Here is a 20,504-nt window from a genome sequence, read left to right on the forward strand (position 1 = left end):
CAAGTGCTTGCTCACAGGGGGTCGTTTTGACCGTTGGGGTTTTACATAATTATTGTATGGCCTTGCCTTACAATATAAAGCGCCTTGGGGCAACTGTTTGTTGTGATTTGGCGTTATATAAAAAAATTGATTGATTGATTGATTGATATATATATATATATATATATATATATATATATATATATATAAAACATTTAACACTGATCATCAAATCAGCCTCAGGGTGTATGGTTTTCTTCAGGGTGTATAAAGCCATATTCATTGGTAAAACAACTTGATAACGATTTTATCATATACTTATAAATGATAAATGTATGGTTGTGTATAAAGCCATATTCATTGGTAAAACAACTTACTTATAAATGATAAATGTATGGTTTTCTGAAGGGTGTAAAAAGCCATATTCATTGGTAAAACAACTTGATAACGATTTTATCATATACTTACAAATGATAAATGTATGGTTGTGTATAAAGCCATATTCATTGGTAAAACAACTTACTTATAAATGATAAATGTATGGTTTTCTGAAGGGTGTAAAAAGCCATATTCATTGGTAAAACAACTTGATAACGATTTTATCATATACTTACAAATGATAAATGTATGGTTTTCTGAAGGGTGTAAAAAGCCATATTCATTGGTGAACAACTTGATAACGATTTTATCATATACCTATAAATGATAAATGTTATATGGTTTTCTGAAGGGTGTAAAAACCCATATTCATTGGTAAAACAACTTGATAACGATTTTATCATATACCTATAAATGATAAATGTTGTATGGTTTTCTGAAGGGTGTAAAAAGCCATATTCATTGGTGAACAACTTGATAACGATTTTATCATATACCTATAAATGATAAATGTATGGTTTTCTGAAGGGTGTAAAAAGCCATATTCATTGGTGAACAACTTGATAATGATTTTATCATATACCTATAAATGATAAATGTTGTATGGTTTTCTGAAGGGTGTAAAAAGCCATATTCATTGGTGAACAACTTGATAATGATTTTATCATATACCTATAAATGATAAATGTATGGTTTTCTGAAGGGTGTAAAAAGCCATATTCATTGGTAAAACAACTTGATAACGATTTTATCATATACCTATAAATGATAAATGTATGGTTTTCTGAAGGGTGTAAAAAGCCATATTCATTGGTGAACAACTTGATAATGATTTTATCATATACCTATAAATGATTGAAATGAAATTACTATAGATGTTTTAAGGCTGTAAAACCACTCACTACACACTTTATACACTTTTCTCAAACAGGCATTAACATTTTCTCACTTTTCTCTCCTGTGTAAACACTCACAGTTCAAACCTTAGTAGAAAAAAAAAATAGAACATTTTCCTATAAATAATTATGATGGCTTTTAGAACTAACAAATTTAATTTTAGCGATCAACCTACGAGGTTGGACACGTAAGAAATAATTAATAGTGACTCACTAGTATTTCATAGTTCCTCTGGCCGCGCCTCTTCATCGTGGCGCCGCTCCGCTGTCCGGATTGGATGATTACTCAGGTGGTATGAAAAATATTACCCGTCCGCGAAAAGGGTGTATTGCTATTTATTCTTTAGTGTTTTACCCAATCATATTGGTGTACCATTTATAGGTATATGATATATATATATATATATATATATATATATATATATATATATATATATATATATATATATATATATATATATACACACACACACAGTGAGGAAAAGAAGTATTTGAACACCCTGTGTTTTTGCAAGTTCTCCCACTTAGAAATCATGGAGGGGTCTGAAATTTTCATCTTAGGTGCATGTCCACTGTGAGAGACATTATCTAAAAAAAAATCCGGAAATCACAATGTATGATTTTTTTAAATAATTTTTTTGTATGTTACTGCTGCAAATAAGTATTTGAACACCTACCAACCAGCAAGAATTCTGGTTCTCACAGATGTTAATTTTTTTTTAAGAATCCCTGTTATTCTGCACTCTTACCTGTATTAATTGCACCTGTTTGAACTTGTTACCTGTATAAAAGACACCTGTTCACACAATCAATCACACTCCAACCTGTCCACCATGGCCAAGACCAAAGAGCTGTCTAAGGACACCAGGGACAAAACTGTAGACCTGCACAAGACTGGGATGGACTACAGGACAACAGGCAAGCAGCTTGGTAGAAGACAACAACTGTTATGATTATTTATTAGAAAGTGGAAGAAACACAAGATGACTGCGAATCTCCCTCGGTCTGGGATTCCATGCAAGATTCCATGCAAGATCTCACTTTGTGGGGTAAGGATGATTCTAAGAAAGCTCAGAACTACACAGGAGGACCTGGTCAATGACCTGAAGAGAGCTGGGACCACCGTCACCAAGATTACATTAGTAACACATGATGCTGTCATGGTTTAAAATCCTGCAGGGCAGCAAGGTCCCCCTGCTCAAGCCAGCACATGTCCAGGCTCATTTGAAGTTCACCAGTGACCATCTGGATGATCCAGAGGAGGCATGGGAGAAGGTCATATGGTCAGATGAGACCAGAATAGAGCTTTTAGGAATCATCTCCACTTACCATGTTTAGAGGATGAGAACAACCCCAAGAAAACCATCCCAACCGTGAAGCATGAGGGTGGAAACATCATACTCTGGGGGTGCTCTTCTGCAAAGGGGACAGGACTACTGCACCGTATTGAAGGGAGGATGGATGGGGTCATGTATTGTGAGATTTTGGCAAACAACCTCCTTCCGTCAGTAAGAGCATTGAAGATGGGTCATGGCTGGGTCTTCCAGCATGACAATGACCCCAAACACACAGCCAGGGCAACTAAGGAGGGGCTCTATAAGAAGCATTTCAAGGTCCTGGAGTGGCCTGGCCAGTCTCCAGACCTGAACTCAATAGAAAATCTTTGGAGGGAGCTGAAACTCCAAACCTGAAAGATCTAGAGAAGATCTTGAAGATACAAATACAAGATGGTATGAAGGAGTGGACCAAAATCCCTGCTGCAGTGTGTGCAAACCTGGTGAAAAACTACAGGAAACGTTTGACCTCTGTAATTGCAAATAAAGGCTACTGTACCAAATATTAACATTGATTTTCACAGGTGTTCAAATACTTATTTGCAGCAGTAACATACAAATAAATTATTTAAAAAAATCATACATTGTGATTTCTTCTTTTTATTTTTTTAGATTATGACTCTCACAGTGGACATGCACCTCAGATGAAAATTTCAGACCCCTCCATGATTTCTAAGTGGGAGAACTTGCAAAATCGCAGGGTGTTCAAATACTTATTTTCCTCACTGTATATATATATATATATATAGGATTTTTTTAATCTTACAATTACTAACCCTATATATATATATATATATATATATATATATATATATATATATATATGTATATATATTATGCAGCTATTACTATTGTTGTTTATGCATCTATTACTTCTTACAGGCGTGTTTTCTTTTATTGTCGTTTATGCACCAGTGACACCAGATTAGGTGTACAGTATACAGTAGAAGCACAGTGTGATTGTTTTATTTCAGCCCCATTATGTTGGCGTACAGAGGCAAAAATACAAAAATTGTCACTGTGCAAATACATGTGCCCGTTTGATTGCTAAATGACTGGCGTTGGGAAAAATTGAGCCAATCTTTTTTAACTACGTGTCCACAGGCTGTCATTTGCTTTACTGTTTTTTATTTATTCATTTTTGCTGTCTTTCACACAGAATAAAAAGACAGATGCCTCATGGTGTGGTAGATTTTGCTGTGTCAGACGGCTTTGTGCTGATGCACCAGTGTACCTGCGTGTACTTGACATTTCAGCATGTCTTTTGTGCGATATTTGCCTTTCACATAGAAAATGGCAGATCATTAACCTGGTTACATTATTTATTTTAATTGTATAGCATAAAAATTCAAAATTGATCAGTGTTGAATGAATTAAGTATTTTGTTCTGGTGTTCATTTTATGATCTCTGGGTTGCTGTTCCTTCTCCTATATATTTCTAGTATTTGGTTTGTTTTCCCAGGACATGATTGACTAAAATCCCATATAATGAGAACTAAATGACATTGGCATTACAACATTTTGCACGTTGTGGTGGAGTATGTTTTGTAGATGATTAAGAATAAGTGTACAAATGTCAGTGGATGGTAACACAACAGCAATATGTACTGTAAATCAGGGTTGCCAACTTTGGGACTTTGGCTGGAGTGAGACTTTATGCGCACATAGCGTGCGCCAAAAATTTGTGGTAACCCTAATAATAATAATAATAATAATAATAATGATAATAAAACACTTCTCATTTACTAATAAAAATAGAAATAGAAGGGAAACTCTGCTTGGTTCTTCTCCTCTCCATCCCCCTTCCTTTTTCTGAAATATTTCCGCAAGCTCATCTACAGGCATGGGAGACACAAATAAAGAAAAATGCTTCAAATGGCTGGGGGTCAAGAGGGTCCTGGTTGGGGAAGCTGAAAGGTTTTTAGCCATGCTACTGCTTCCCAGAACCATTTTCTGCAGTGAAATTGCAAGGAGAGATAGGAAGAATGGACGCAGCTGTTTATCCAACTCTTTACAAGTTGGACAAAATATGCCAGCAAATTCTGTGCCGTGTGAGTCTGCTCCAAAATTGAAGAGAAGGAACAGACTCAAACCTAACACCACTGAAATGATCTTGTTTTTAAATAACAAAAAACCTTTTTGAAGCCCCCAAATCCCCTTCATTTTGTATAGCAATGCTCACAACAGTTTGTGCCATCTCTGTTACATACAGTATTTTATGATGGCACAATTAAATTATATACTCTCTGAGAGGAATCAACATGTTTTTCAAAGATAATGGGGCAGGCAGCAGAAACAAAAATCTCTAGGCCTTCAAGTGATACAGAAATTGTCCAGATTTGAATCTGCTGTCTGGGATGTTAGAGGATGGACAGACTGATGAATTCTGCAGCAACCTCACAGGCTTTTATTTTGAAACACAGGCTCTTATTGTGGAAACAAGAGAAAAATAGGCTTGTTTTCAAAAATGACTGATTTCTCAAAAAATATTGGTCCAATCATCTTGCTATTTTCATGGCTTGAATCCTCATGAGAAAATACATGAGTTTGCCAAAGGATGAAAGTCAGCTCTTTCTGGATTTCAGTTGATGCTCTCGATACACAAACACACGGAGGCCACTTGCCTTTTATTATATGAATGATAATTTTCACCATGGTTTCAAAATGGCCTGGCCTACAGTCAAGGTCGAGGTAATCAGCAGAGAATGGTCATTAACAGGACACTCCCAGGAACTAGACAATATGTCAGAAAATGAGTGTTGGACCATCCATCCATTTGCAATTAAGGGTCACAGGGGGATTGGAGCCTATCCCAGCAGTCATAGGGTGTGACGCAGGGTACACTCTGGTCAGGTCGCCAGTCTGACACAGGGTCGCATATAGACAAACACATTCACACCCACACGCACATCTGCAGACCATTTAAAGTTTCCAATTCACTTGTGTGTCTTTGGATGTAGGAGGAAACTGGAGCACCCGGAAAGAACCTAGAGAGAGAGAACATGCAAACTCAATTAAATTCAATTTATTTCAATTATATAGCATCAAATCACAGCAAAGCTGCCTCAGCGTGCTTCACAGGTCTAACCTTGCCAACCCCTAGAGCAAGCACACAGGCAACAGTGGTAAGAAAAAACTCCTTCTGATGATTTGAGGAAGAAACCTCAATTAAAACAGACCTAGAGGGGTGGGCCATGGGCTTGGGCCATGTTACAGACACAACTGACAAAACAAATATAGAGGAAATTTTGGGAGTCCATGCAGGTGTCCATGATGGGAGGCTTGCAGAAGAAAACACCCACTCCCACTTCTGGATGGAGTTGTTCCTCAAACAGAGAGAGAGAAACAAAACAGAATCAGGTGGCAGAAAGACAACAAATAAGGTACAATTTGTCAGCATTAAGCAAAAAGAAAAACAGAAGAAATACTAAGGTGATCGCTGGCCACTCGCCCCCAGCTTCACTAAAAAGTATATTTCGCAAACTCCACACAGAAAGGGCAGGAAGCGATCCCATAACCTTTTTGCTGGGAGGCAACAGTGCTAAGCTACCATGTCACCTAGTGTTGAAGCAGTGGTTGGGTAATGTGCTAATGAGTGGATCGAAGGCAGGTGGACATTCATGGTTCAGGAGCTAAGAACCTTAGAAAGGCAGAATGACAATACAATGAATGAAGCATTCATTGGTACACAGGAAAGATGGCAATTCAACAATATTCAGTTGAGTTCCTGGTGGTATTTGTGGCAATCACGGCTGCAGACATGAGTCTGAATCTTTGCTAAGTACAATTCTAGTTCCTCTGAAACTGAACACACTTGATCTAATGATTCTAAAAGCATGTTTTGTACTTTTGCTTGTTGTGTCTGTCTTCTGTCGCTACATGTCTCTACTGTAAGTAATACATACGAGGTCTGTTAGAAAAGTATCGGACCTTTTTATTTTTTGCAAAAACCTGATGGATTTGAATCACTTGTGCTTGCATGAGCAAACCTTGAGCCTTTGTATGCATGCGTGAACTTTTTCACACCTGTCAATTGCATCATTTTCTGGTAAGCAGCCTTTGTGTGGGTCGTGTGCAGTGTGCTCGGCGGATTTTCATTTCAAGGAAAAAGACGGAACGACTGGAGCAGTGCCGCATCAAATTTTGCCAGAAACTGGCCGACAGCCAGGTGGAAACCATTCGGATGATTCAGACGGCTTTCGGTGACTTTTTAGTCGTGTGACAAGCCGAGAAATTGTGGAAGAGGTGGGCGCTTTTGCGCCATGGTCAGCAGCAGCATGAATTTCGCTGCAATTTCATGGCCAAATCTTCTGTCACAGTGGAATGTGCCGAAGAAGTGCTGATGTCCACCTCTTCTGCAATTTCTCGGACAGTTACTCGACGGTCCCGCATCACCACAGCGTTCACTTTGGAATGATCTGGTCATTTCAGCATGTTGATGGTCGACCGGAGCGTGGCTCGCTCTCCACCGTTGTGCGGACGTCTTTACACCGGTTGTACCGCTCCTTAATCTGTGTGATGCCGAAAGGATCGTCACCGAAAGCCGTCTGAATAATCCGAATGGTTTCCACCTGGCTGTCGCCCAGTTTCTGGCAAAATTTGATGCGGCGCTGCTCCGGCCGTTCCGTCTTTTTCCTTGAAATGAAAATCTGCTGAGCGTACTGCACATGACCCACACAAAGGCTGCTTACCAGGAAATGACGCAATCGACAGGCGTGAAAAAGTTCACGCATGCGCACAAAGGTTCAAGGTTTGCTCATGCAAACACACGTGATTCAGATCCATCAGGTTTTTGATGAAAATTAAAAGGTCCGATACTTTTCTAACAGACCTCGTAAATTAAGCCCGTCCAGAGTGACAGGCTCATCTAAAGACTTGCTTTCTTGGTGCAGGAGGTCCTCCTGATGTCGGCAAGATGCTCGGTGGGGAGGAGAAGGAGGAAGACCCAGATGCAGCAAAGAAAGAGGAGGAGAGACAGGAGGCACTGAGACAGCAAGAAGAGGAGAGAAAGGCCAAGTATGCCAAGATGGAGGCTGAGAGGGAAAGGATGAGGCAAGGCATCAGGGACAAGGTGACTGAGATGACTCTACTCGTACTGTGACATACTGCAAAAAAATCAAACCACAAAACCACCATCACAACCAGCATATCCAGATACAGGAGAAAAACAAAAAACACAGGATATGTAGACAAGCAGAAGTAATAATGTGTTTATACTTTCTTCAGGTGAGTTTGATCACATTTACTTTTACATGATGAACTTGAACACATCTTTTCTTCTGAAGACCGCACATCTTCACATGACTTGTCATTGTCAGTGCCTGAATAACTCTTTTTATAACGTCTCTGTTGCCCGATTAGAATGCGTTCTGTTTCTTGCTTTGCTTCGTGTTATTTTTAACTTCTATCAAGATGATAAAATAGAACATTGATCAGCTGTTGGACAGTCATTCTGGTTCTGACTATGCAGAAAAAATAAATAGCCTTGGAAGCAAATATGGGTCAGTCAACGTTTAGAAAAAAATAACACTTTCATGCAGGTTTGTGGTAGAAATGTGAACGTTGGGCTGTAACAAATATAGTGGAACAGCAACCCTTACCAAAAAATAGCACTGATAAGTATATAAAAAGTAAACTAGAAGTATACTTGAAGCATACTTGCATATATTACTTTTTGGTAAGGGAATAATTAGAATCAAATTTAGTGGCAAGTAAGTTCTCACACACAAGGAATTTGATCTGGTGTTATTGGTGTATAAACAACAATAAAAAGAAAAGGAAAAAATACTTCTGTAAGAAGAAAATGAGTCAAAAAGACAAATAGGCACAACTATGTTCACTGTTAAATAAGGATGGGTATTGATGAGATTATATCAATATTGATTCAAATCACTGTAATACTGCCTTTTGCAAGATCGCACTGACTTGTTTTTATATGTCTTGTATTTACTCTCGACCTCAATTGAACTTCAAAAAATTTTGCTTTTTGCATGCGTTCAGCAGTCCCTTAGTGATCCAAGGTTTGTCAGGGTTTGTCATGTATCAGTATGATCAACCTTATCAACTAAAGAATTGTAAACAACAAAAACCAGCAAGTGATCACTGATGTCACTACTAAGTAATCCACCTGTTAAATTCCCAACAATAATGTTTGTTAATATATTGTCAATGAGTGTCAATGTGTTCGTAGTAATCCTGGTTGGGTGTGTTATTGCTGGATATAATCTCATACAGAACACAGAATCTTGGAATTCCGCTATATGTATATGGTCATGGGGATTTAGAAAATCTACGTTAAAGTCTCCACAAACAAATAAAAGCTTATTGTTTTTAATTGAGTTGAACATCTCAGTCAATTTTTCCACAAAAATGTGAATATTTGACCCGGGAGCCCTGTAAATACAACTTATAATTATGTTTTTTGATTTTTCACATGTAATCTCCACAGTGACACACTCCATAACACCATCCAAAGAAAATGACATATTCGCAATAATTTCACAGTAATGATTAAATCTGACATAAAGAGCCGCACCACCACCTCGTTTGCTATTTCTGGCAAAAAAAAAAAAAAAAAAAAATCATAACCCTCAAGTTGGACATAATCAACATACTTTTCTTTTAGGGCCACTTCACACAAAGTGCGAAGTTTGGTCGAAGTGCACATGAAGTGCGCATGAAGCAGGAATCCTGTGCAAAATGTGTAAAATCGTCCCTGCCTCAAACGCCTCGTACAACTGTTGCTACAACTGTTTGCGCACACCAGCGGCTGAAAGACAGAGTGTGCGCTGTGCAAAAGCATCCATCCCTCTCGCAGCAGGTGTCGGCCAAATTCCAGCTGACACGCACGAACATCTAACACTGCTCGCATGGTGCTTAGAAAATGTGTGGCCATTCGCAGCATTAACATGACAACAGTCTGCGGACAATCACTGTCGTACTGGCCAACCCAGCCTCACTGTTATGTGTCGGACGCAGCTCGGAGAACCGACAGCGTTTGAAGGACCCAGTATGAAATAAGCAGAGCACGGTACAAAGGCTAACTGAATTTAATACATAACAGTGATACAAAAAATAACAAAAGAAAGTGCGGTCTGGCGTGGTGCGCTCCCAGCAGTGCTAACGGTCCGGAGCCAGAAGCTGTTCGGACCCAAGGACCCCGCAGACACCCCCCAGGTGGCCGCAACAAACCGAGTCTGTGAAAGAAGGAACCATTATGTGAGTCCACACTCTACACACAGAGAGAACACTTAAAGGTGTACAAACAGCAAACACTTCCTGGCTTGATTACTAATCAGCTTCCCAACCTGCAGGCATGGAACATCCAGTTCACAAAACTCCACTGCAGTGGAAGCCGATACATGACTAACATACAGCTCAATATAAAAAGGTGTGAGGGACACCACATTTACTGACTGTATAAATGTTAGTCACAAAATCTAACGTACCTCAGGAAGTGTGCTGACGAGCGTGAGACCTCACCCCCTCCTCTTTCACAGACTGTGCATCAAACCCTGGACGTTCTCTGCATCCACTGATGATGAGATGGCTCCCGAGACGACGATCTCACCCGTCTGGTCACAAGGTCGGGTCTCTGGCAAATACACACTGTATACTCCAGTCTTAAATGCCACCATGTTCCAATCCATATAGATGCACCACAGCTGTGAGTCCTGACGAGCCGCAGGTGATCAGGGTGAGGTCCTGATAACCTCAGCAACACAGCCACTCAGTCCCAAATGCAAGCCACCTGGAAGCTGCAGTATTATCACACATTTCATCCTCCATTCTGAAGTGTCTGACCCCTTGTTTGTGTAAATTCTCTCAATTCACATCTATAATTTCTTCCCTTCTCATGTATTATTTGATCTCGCTACTTATGATTGGGTAGGGGTAAGACATCCTGACCTGGGTATGTTCCGCCCCACCCCTGCAAAGCAAGTCTGCTGTAGCATTATCATCAATTTCATCATACCCAAATTAATACATAGCTGAAAGAGTGGAATACAACCTTTTCATCCTCCACTCTGAAGTGTCTGACCCTTTTTTTGTGTAAATTCTCTCTTACCTCCCACCCCATCATGGACAGATGTTCTATCATATTTCAGGTTGTTAATCATGTCCATATATTTGTTAGATTTCATTCATTCATTCATTTTCAGGGTGCGAGGGAAGATATCTTAAGATACATATGAGTGTGTGCCCATTAGTCATCTTCTCTCCTCAGCTAACATCACGCGTCTGTGTAAAGTTGGATGCAGACTAAGGGCCCTGTCCCACTGGCGTTTAGAAGGATTTGCATATGGATTGCGCACAAAATTGGTCCACATTCGCCAAACAGCTGCAATATCCATGTAACATGCCTGTATGAGTCGGCCGTCATCCGAACACACCCGTGATCATCCGCAGAGGCACACATGTCCACAGCCAGGATTTTTGAGCTGTTTAAAAATCTGAATGTGGATGACATCCGCGTTACATACTCCATATACAGTGGTCCCTCGCTATAACACGGTTCACTTTTCATGGCCTCGCAGTTTCGCAGATTTTTTTGTGCAATTTTGCGCGCTGTTTTTTAAACAGCGCATTGTGTTCTGCGTCCTTATCAGGCGGGCCGGTCGCGGCACCGGTCAGCATCACCGCGATTGCTCTCATTGCCTCCGATGCGCTTTCAGCAAGCTCGGTAAACGCAGCAGCGGGCCACTCACACTGCCCTCCTGTCTGCTGTGCGGAACTGCGCCAAATCTGGCAACAGGTTCAGAGACTATGCTCGCTGTTTTGATGCAGATGTTGACCGCAGCTGCAGAGCTCCATGGCTACCGAGAGAGGACTTGGATTCTTTGCGGGTCCCGCATCCGTACCTCCGGAAGCAGTGAGTGAAGGGAGAGCACACACATTGTGTTCTGCGTGTGTCTGTTTATAATCTCCTCGCACAGAAAAAAAAAAGACAGTGTTTACACAGGAGAGAAAAGTGAGAAAATGTTAATGCCTGTTTGAGAAAAGTGCATAAAGTGTGTAGTGAGGGGTTTTACAGCCTTAAAACATCTATAATAATTGCAAAAAATAGCGCTGACTACTTTGCGGATTTCGCTTATCGTGGGTTATTTTTAGAACATAATTCCCGCGATAAATGAGGGACCACTGTATACTCAATTCATACACAATACATACTCACTCTGTGCGCTGTATATCTGCCGTTAAACGCTGATATCCGCAACTGACGGGCATTTGCGGCTTGGCAGCGGACCGGGACAGTGTGTAAAACAGATATATATCGTGTCCGTCATGTCCACATCACAAACTAAAATAAGTTGTAGTGAATGCATACAGATTGGCCACGAATAAAGCGTTTTTATTACATCTGCTTTGCAGCTGATTTGCGGACAATCTGTGAATGCATAACAAACACATCACGTAAACCCAAAGTACTATATGTGGCAGAAAGCGACATACCTGCCAGTCAGTGCCGGTCCGGCTGTGTAAATCCACAAAGACGTAATAGCTGCTGCAATCCAGGACTTTTATTTAACACCAACAAAAGGAAGAGCTGCTGTTTACCCACAACTCACGCTGAAAAAAAAACATCGTCTCACACCCTGAGCAGCTTCCCCCCTCCCGCTCCCCAAACTCATGAACAGTTAACTGTTGTGAAAGTGACGTGACACGGACCCACAACAGGGGGCGGTAATGAACGGACAATGGATAAGCCAAAAGTAACAATTTAATGTTGTGAATCGCACAACGACGTACAGACAATAACAATATGGTGGACTGTCAATCATACACCAGGTGACGTGTGGGCAGGCTCGACGATAGAAGACGCCTGGCGAGAGAAGAGCTGGATCCCCACACAGCTTCCACCACCAACGGAGCTGAAGAACACCAGAGCCGCCAAGCCCTGCGCCCCAGGTGGCCGCTGTCTTCAGCAGTCAGACCCAGTACTGCTGGCAGAAAACAGAGACAGTCCTGATGAGTGTGAGTTCACACACTCAGTACTCCCACAGTCAGTGTTCAGTAAAGGAGGGAGAATCTCCACCTCCAATCACACACTCGTGCAGCTCCTGTTTAACCACTTATCTTGGTTTGGGGTGTGAGGCGAAACCGTCGCTGACCACACCAAACGCCAATCCCACAGATAAGGCAGAACACCACAGGATAACGGCTGCAAAAGAAGTTCAGGTTATCACTCAATGATTTGAGTCAGCAGAGAAAGTTACCTGAATGGTAGCTGATTTCTCGGCGGGGAGGTGGAGTTGCAGTCCGGCCTTTATGGTGGTGGTGATGAGTAGTGGATGAGTGACAGCTGGTACGGATGATGAGTGACAGCTGTCACTCCTGGTTGCTCCGATGCCCTCTCGTGCTTGAAGCCCGCACTTCCAGCAGAGCGCCATCTTGTGGTGGTGGGCCAGCAGTACCTCCTCTTCAGCGGCCCACACAACAGGTTCCCCGGTAGAAGTCGGCCAGGAGGGCCGGGTCCAGGATGAAGCTCCTCTTCACCCAGGAGCGTTCTTCGGGTCCATACCCCTCCCAGTCCACCAAATACTGGAACCCCCGGCCCTTCCGACGGACATCCAGGAGCCGGCGCACGGTCCAAGCCGGCTCCCCGTCGATGATCCGGGCAGGAGGGGGCGCCGGTCCGGGGGTACAGAGAGGTGAAACGTGGTGAGGTTTGATGTGTGACACATGGAAAACCGGGTGGATCCGCAGTGAAGCTGGCAGCTTCAGCTTCACTGCGGCTGGACTGAGGACTTTGAGGATGGGGAAAGGTCCAATGTATCTGTCCTTCAACTTTTGGGATTCCACTTGCAGGGGAATGTCCTTTGTGGAAAGCCAAACCTCCTGCCCAGGCTGATACGCAGGGGCCGGGGCACGCCGGCGGTCTGCATGGTTCTTGGCCCTTGTCCGGGCTTTGAGCAGGGCAGAGCGGGTGGTACGCCACACCCGACGGCACCTTCTCAGATGGGCCTGGACCGAGGGCACCCCGACCTCTCCCTCCACTAGCGGGAACAATGGGGGCTGGTACCCCAAACACACTTCAAATGGGGAGAGGCCGGTGGCAGACGAGACTTGGCTGTTATGAGCGTACTCGATCCAGGCCAGATGGTCACTCCAGGCCGTCGGGTGCGCGGAGGTCATGCAACGGAGGGCCTGCTCCAGTTCCTGGTTAGTCCGCTCTGCCTGCCCGTTCGTCTGGGGGTGGTACCCAGACGAGAGACTGACGGTGGCCCCCAGTTCCCTACAGAAACTCCGCCAGACCTGGGAGGAGAACTGAGGACCACGATCCGAGACAATGTCTGATGGAATCCCATGCAGACGCACGACGTGGTGGACCAGGAGGTCTGCAGTCTCCTGGGCCGTCGGGAGCTTCGGGAGGGCCACGAAGTGGGCCGCCTTGGAGAACCGGTCCACTATCGTTAAGATGGTGGTGTTTCCCTGGGACGGCGGGAGGCCCATGACAAAGTCCAGGCCGATATGAGACCAGGGGCGACGAGGCACAGGCAGAGGCTGGAGGAGGCCTTGGGCCTTGTGGTGGTTGGCTTTGCCCCTGGCACAGGTGGTGCAGGCCTGGACATACTCCCGGACGTCGGCTTCCATAGACGCCCACCAGAAGCGCTGCCGGACCACTGCCACGGTCCTTCGCACCCCTGGGTGACAGGAGAGCTTGGAACCATGACAGAAGTCAAGGACCGCAGCCCTGGCCTCTGGTGGGACGTACAGTTTGTTCTTCGGACCGGTCCCCGGGTCCGGGCTCCGTGTCAGGGCCTCCCGGACGGTCTTCTCCACGTCCCAGGTAAGGGCGGCCATGACAGTGGACTCGGGGATGATGGTTTCAGGGGGGGTCTGACAGCTCGGTCTTGACCTCCTCTTCGTGCACCCGGGACAGGGCGTCAGATCGTTGGTTCTTTGTCCCGGGGTGGTAGGTGATCCGGAAATCAAAACGCCCGAAGAACAGCGACCAGCGGGCTTGCCTGGGGTTCAGACGCTTCGCGGTCCGGATGCACTCCAGGTGCTCCATGGTCCGTGAAAACCGTAAATGGTACCGATGCTCCCTCCAACAGGTGTCTCCACTCCTCAAGAGCCTCCTTCACCGCAAGAAGTTCCCGATTGCCGACGTCATAGTTCCATTCAGCTGGGGTCAACCTGTGGGAAACGTAGGCACATGGATGGAGAACCTTGTCGGACTCCCCGCTCTGGGATAGCACGGCTCCTATCCCTGAGTCAGAGGCATCCACTTCAACAACAAACTGGCGCTTGGGATCGGGCTGCACCAGAACCGGTGCAGTCGAGAACCGGCGTTTCAACTCCCTAAACGCGGCTTCGCACCGATCTGACCAGGTGAAGGGGACTTTTGTGGAGGTCAGGGCTGTCAGGGGGCTAACTACCTGACTGTAGCCCTTGATGAACCTCCGGTAGAAATTTGCAAACCGAGGAACTGTTGTAGTTTCCTACGGTTTGTTGGTTGGGGCCAATCTCTCACCGCCGCAACCTTGGCCGGATCAGGGGCGACGGAGTTGGAGGAGATGATGAACCCCAAGAAGGACAAAGAAGTGCGGTGGAACTCACACTTCTCGCCCTTCACAAACAGCCGGTTCTCCAACAACCGCTGTAGGACCTGACGTACATGCTTGACATGGGTCTCAGGATCCGGAGAAAATATGAGTATATCGTCTAGATATACGAAGACAAACCGATGCAGGAAGTCCCGCAAGACGTCATTAACCAATGCTTGGAACGTCGCGGGCGCATTGGTGAGGCCGAACGGCATGACCAGGTACTCAAAGTGACCTAACGGGGTGTTAAATGCCATCTTCCACTCGTCTCCCTCCCGGATCCGAACCAGGCGATAAGCATTCCTAAAATCCAATTTCGTGAAAATTTGGGCTCCATGCAGGGGCGTGAACACTGAATCCAACAGAGGTAACGGGTATCGGTTGCGAACCGTGATCTCGTTCAGCCCTCTGTAATCAATGCATGGACGGAGTCCACCGTCCTTCTTGCCCACAAAAAAGAAACCAGCACCCATCGGGGAGGTGGAGTTCCGGATCAACCCGGCAGCTAACGAGTCCCGGATGTAGGTCTCCATTGATTGGCATTCCGGACGTGAGAGGTTGTACAGCCTGCTGGACGGGTACTCAGCGCCCGGTATCAAATCAATGGCACAATCGTACGGACGGTGCGGGGGCAGCGTGAGTGCCAGATCCTTGCTGAAGACGTCAGCAAGGTCGTGGTACTCGGCCGGCACCGCCGCCAGATTGGGGGGCACTAAAACCTCCTCCTTAGCTGTCACACCGGGTGGAACCGAGGATCCTAAACACTCCCGGTGGCAGGTTTCACTCCACTGAACCACAACCCCAGATGGCCAATCAATCCGGGGATTGTGTTTTAACACCCATGGAAAACCCAAAATCACTCGGGAGGTAGAAGGTGTTACATAAAACACAATCTCCTCCCTGTGATTCCCAGACACCACCAACGTCACTGACTGTGTCTGGTGTGTGATTAGTGGAAGAAAGGTGCCATCTAGCGCCTGCACCGACAATGGTGACGGTAAGGCCACTAGAGAGAGCCCAACCTCCTTTGCCCATCTGCTATCCAGCAGATTCCCCTCCGACCCCGTGTCCACCAGTGCTTGGGCGTGAAGGGTTAGATCCCCACTCAGGATCGTGACTGGGATTCGTGCAGATTGTCGGGGTTTCCCCACGTGGGTGTTGTGACCCACCCTTAGCCCAGTCTCTAAGGACGAGTGCTGCTGTTTTGACCGTTTGGGGCATTCTCTCTGTGTGTGCTCGGTAGAGCTGCAGAGAAAACACTCTCCACGGATCAGCCTCCTTTGTCTCTGATCTGATCATTTTTTGGCCCTGCTCGTTTCCATAGCAACGTCAGCAGGGGGAGCTGTTGTCACGTGGAGAGCCCTGGCAGTGGAGCGTGGGGAAGTCGGCTTCCTATCAGACCCGGGAGGAAGAGGGACGGCTTGTACCTGACCACGCCCCTCGTCTCGCTGCCGTTGGTGTTCCGTTAATCGGTTGTCTAACCGTATAACCAGGTCGATAAGCCCATCTAAATCCCGCGGCTCGTCCTTTGCCACCAGGTGCTCCTTAAGGACCAGAGACAGTCCGTTTACAAAGGCGGCGCGGAGCGCAACAGCATTCCAGCCGGCTCCCGCTGCCGCGATGCGGAAGTCGACTGCATACTTCGCTGCGCTCCGACGCCCCTGCCGTATCGACAGCAGCACACTTGAAGCGGTCTCGCCTCTATGAGGGTGGTCGAACACCTGTCGGAACTCCCTCACAAACTTAGTATAAACCGTTAGGAGCCGTGAATTCTGCTCCCAAAGCGCCGTAGCCCAGGCGCGTGCCTCTCCTCGAAGCAAATTTATAACGTAAGCCACCCGGCTAGTGTCTGATGCGTACATGACGGGACGCTGTGAAAAGACGAGCGAGCACTGCATCAAGAAGTCCGCGCACGTCTCCACACAGCCTCTGTACGGCTCCGGAGGGCTTATGTATGCTTCAGGGGAAGGTGGGGGGGGTTCGTTGAACGACCACCGGAATGCCTGTTTCTGGCACACGGTCAGCAGGAGGAGGTGCTGCAGCAGCGCCCTGAGCACGCGCTTCCACCTGGGCGGTGAGAGCCTCCATCCTACGATTGAGAACACTGCTCTGCTCGGTAACTAAGTCCAACCGAGCGGTAAAGGCGGTTAAGATGTGCTGCAGCTCACCCAACACGCCTCCTGCTGGCGCCTGTGCACCTCGCTCTTCCATTGGCTGTTCAAGCGATGGTTGACGCCCCTCGGGATCCATGACGCTGGCAGAGAAATCCTGTCGTGACACGGACCCACAACAGGGGGCGGTAATGAATGGACAATGGATAAGCCAAAAGTAACAATTTAATGTTGTGAATCGCACAACGACGTACAGACAATAACAATATGGTGGACTGTCAATCATACACCAGGTCACGTGTGGGCAGGCTCGACGATAGAAGACGCCTGGCGAGAGAAGAGCCGGATCCCCACACAGCTTCCATCACCAACGGAGCTGAAGAACACCGGAGCCGCCAAGCCCTGCGCCCCTGGTGGCTGCTGTCTTCAGCAGTCAGACCCGGTACTGCTGGCAGAAAACAGAGACAGTCCTGATGAGTGTGAGTTCGCACACTCAGTAATCCCACAGTCAGTGTTTAGTTAGGAGGGAGCACCTCCACCTCCAATCACACACTCGTGCAGCTCCTGTTTCACCACTTATCTGGTTTGGGGTGTGAGGCGAAGCCGTCGCAGATCACACCAAACGCCAATCCCACAGATAAGGACAGACCACAGGAAAACGGCTGCAAAGAAGTACAAATTATTACTCAATGTTTTGAGTCAGCAGAGAAAGTTACCTGAATGGTAGCTGATTTCTCGGCGAGGAGGTGGAGTTGCAGTCCGGCCTTTATGGTGATGGTGATGAGATGAATGAGTGACAGCTGGTGCTGAGGATGAGTGACAGCTGTCACTCCCAGTGGCTCCGGCGCCCTCTCGTACTTGAAGCCCGCACTCCAAGCAGGGTGCCATCTGGTGGTGGTGGGCCAGCAGTACCTCCTCTTCAGCGGCCCACACAACATTAACCCTCGCATGACAAAATGAACATTGACTTTGTGATCAACTTGTCCAAGTCCAGCACTTGCTCCAGAGGCTGTATTGTTGGTGTGAATAGTGATGCTGACGGCCCGAGTGCGCTTATTTTATGACTGCAATGCAGATGCCGTGCACGTGCAACACGTGCGCGATGCATTCATAATACACCTGTAATACTGCTGTGATAATCTCAATGTGTCGGATCAGTTTCCTCACTAAATGCGTTATATAACCGTGATTGTTCATCATATATTTGCTATATATTATTAATATATCCGTAATTCATACTGGGACATTTGTCATTTTTGGCCATTTTTGTTGCGGACGACAACGAACGCCCGCAATTTTGTACTCAATTCATGTGCAATTAATCCTCTCCCCAGTGGGACAGGACCCTTATACATGCTTCCAGTATGCAGAATGTTTCTCCTCCTGTCACACCAGGCAGCTGCCTGGCATCTGTGGCGGCTGGACCTGCAATGTAGACTCCCAGACTAGGCTTAGGTGTAAAAGAAGTCAACTTTATTCCAGGCTCTAATTTGGTACACATGTAATCAGGCAGCGGAGCAGAGGTACAATCAGGATTAGGCAAGGATGCAGTGGTGGACGGGCAGGGGTCGGAGGCACAAGCAAACACAGAGTCCAAAGATCAATCAATCAATCAATCAACTTTTTTTTTATATAGCGCCAAATCACAACAAACAGTTGCCCCAAGGCGCTTTATATTGTAAGGCAAGGCCATACAATAATTATGAAAAACCCCAACGGTCAAAACGACCCCCTGTGAGCAAGCACTTGGCAACAGTGGGAAGGAAAAACTCCCTCTTAACAGGAAGAAACCTCCAGCAGAACCAGGCTCAGGGAGGGGCAGTCTTCTGCTGAGACTGGTTGGGGCTGAGGGAAAGAACCAGGAAAAAGACATGCTGTGGAGGGGGGCAGAGATCGATCACTAATGATTAAATGCGGAGTGATGCATACAGAGCAAAAAGAGAAAGAAACAGTGCATCATGGGAACCCCCCCACAGTCTACGTCTAAAGCAGCATAACCAAGGGATAGTCCAGGGTCACCCGATCCAGCCCTAACTATAAGCCTTGGCGAAAAGGAAAGTTTTAAGCCTAATCTTAAAAGTAGAGAGGGTATCTGTCTCCCTGATCTGAATTGGGAGCTGGTTCCACAGGAGAGGAGCCTGAAAGCTGAAGGCTCTGCCTCCCATTCTACTCTTACAAACCCTAGGAACTACAAGTAAGCCTGCAGTCTGAGAGCGAAGCGCTCTATTAGGGTGATATGGTACTACGAGGTCCCTAAGATAAGATGGGACCTGATTATTCAAAACCTTATAAGTAAGAAGAAGAATTTTAAATTCTATTCTAGAATTAACAAGAAGCCAATGAAGAGAGGCCAACACGGGTGAGATATGCTCTCTCCTGCTAGTCCCCGTCAGTACTCTAGCTGCAGCATTTTGAATTAACTGAAGGCTTTTTAGGGAACTTTTAGGACAACCTGATAATAAAGAATTACAATAGTCCAGCCTAGAGGAAATAAATGCATGAATTAGTTTTTCAGCATCACTCTGAGACAAGACCTTTCTGATTTTAGAGATATTGCGTAAATGCAAAAAGGCAGTCCTACATATTTGTTTAATATGCGCTTTGAATGACATATCCTGATCAAAAATGACTCCAAGATTTCTCACAGTATTACTAGAGGTCAGGGAAATGCCATCCAGAGTAAAGATCTGGTTAGACACCATGCTTCTAAGATTTGTGGGGCCAAGTACAATAACTTCAGTTTTATCTGAGTTTAAAAAGCAGGAAATTAGAGGTCATCCATGTCTTTATGTCTGTAAGACAATCCTGCAGTTTAGCTAATTGGTGTGTGTCCTCTGGCTTCATGGATAGATAAAGCTGGGTATCATCTGCATAACAATGAAAATTTAAGCAATACCGTCTAATAATACTGCCTAAGGGAAGCATGTATAAAGTGAATAAAATTGGTCCTAGCACAGAACCTTGTGGAACTCCATAATTAACTTTAGTCTGTGAAGAAGATTCCCCATTTACATGAACAAATTGTAATCTATTAGACAAATATGATTCAAACCACTGCAGCGCAGTGCCTTTAATACCTATGGCATGCTCTAATCTCTGTAATAAAATTTTATGGTCAACAGTATCAAAAGCAGCACTGAGGTCTAACAGAACAAGCACAGAGATGAGTCCACTGTCCGAGGCCATAAGAAGATCATTTGTAACCTTCACTAATGCTGTTTCTGTACTATGATGAATTCTAAAACCTGACTGAAA

General features: G+C 45.4%; 1 protein-coding gene across 1 annotated transcript in view; it reads left to right on the forward strand.

Moving 5' to 3' along the window:
* The window catches only part of cplx2l (complexin 2, like), a 98,955-nt gene that overhangs the window by 56,773 nt on the left and 21,678 nt on the right, over nucleotides 1-20,504 (forward strand). The window contains exon 3 of the mRNA XM_034187485.1: nucleotides 7,480-7,658. Within this exon, the coding sequence (XP_034043376.1) occupies nucleotides 7,480-7,658 (179 nt within the window). The remainder of the gene's footprint in view (nucleotides 1-7,479; nucleotides 7,659-20,504) is intronic.

This window comes from Thalassophryne amazonica, chromosome 15, assembly GCF_902500255.1.
Source record: "Thalassophryne amazonica chromosome 15, fThaAma1.1, whole genome shotgun sequence".
Classification (NCBI taxonomy): domain Eukaryota; kingdom Metazoa; phylum Chordata; class Actinopteri; order Batrachoidiformes; family Batrachoididae; genus Thalassophryne; species Thalassophryne amazonica.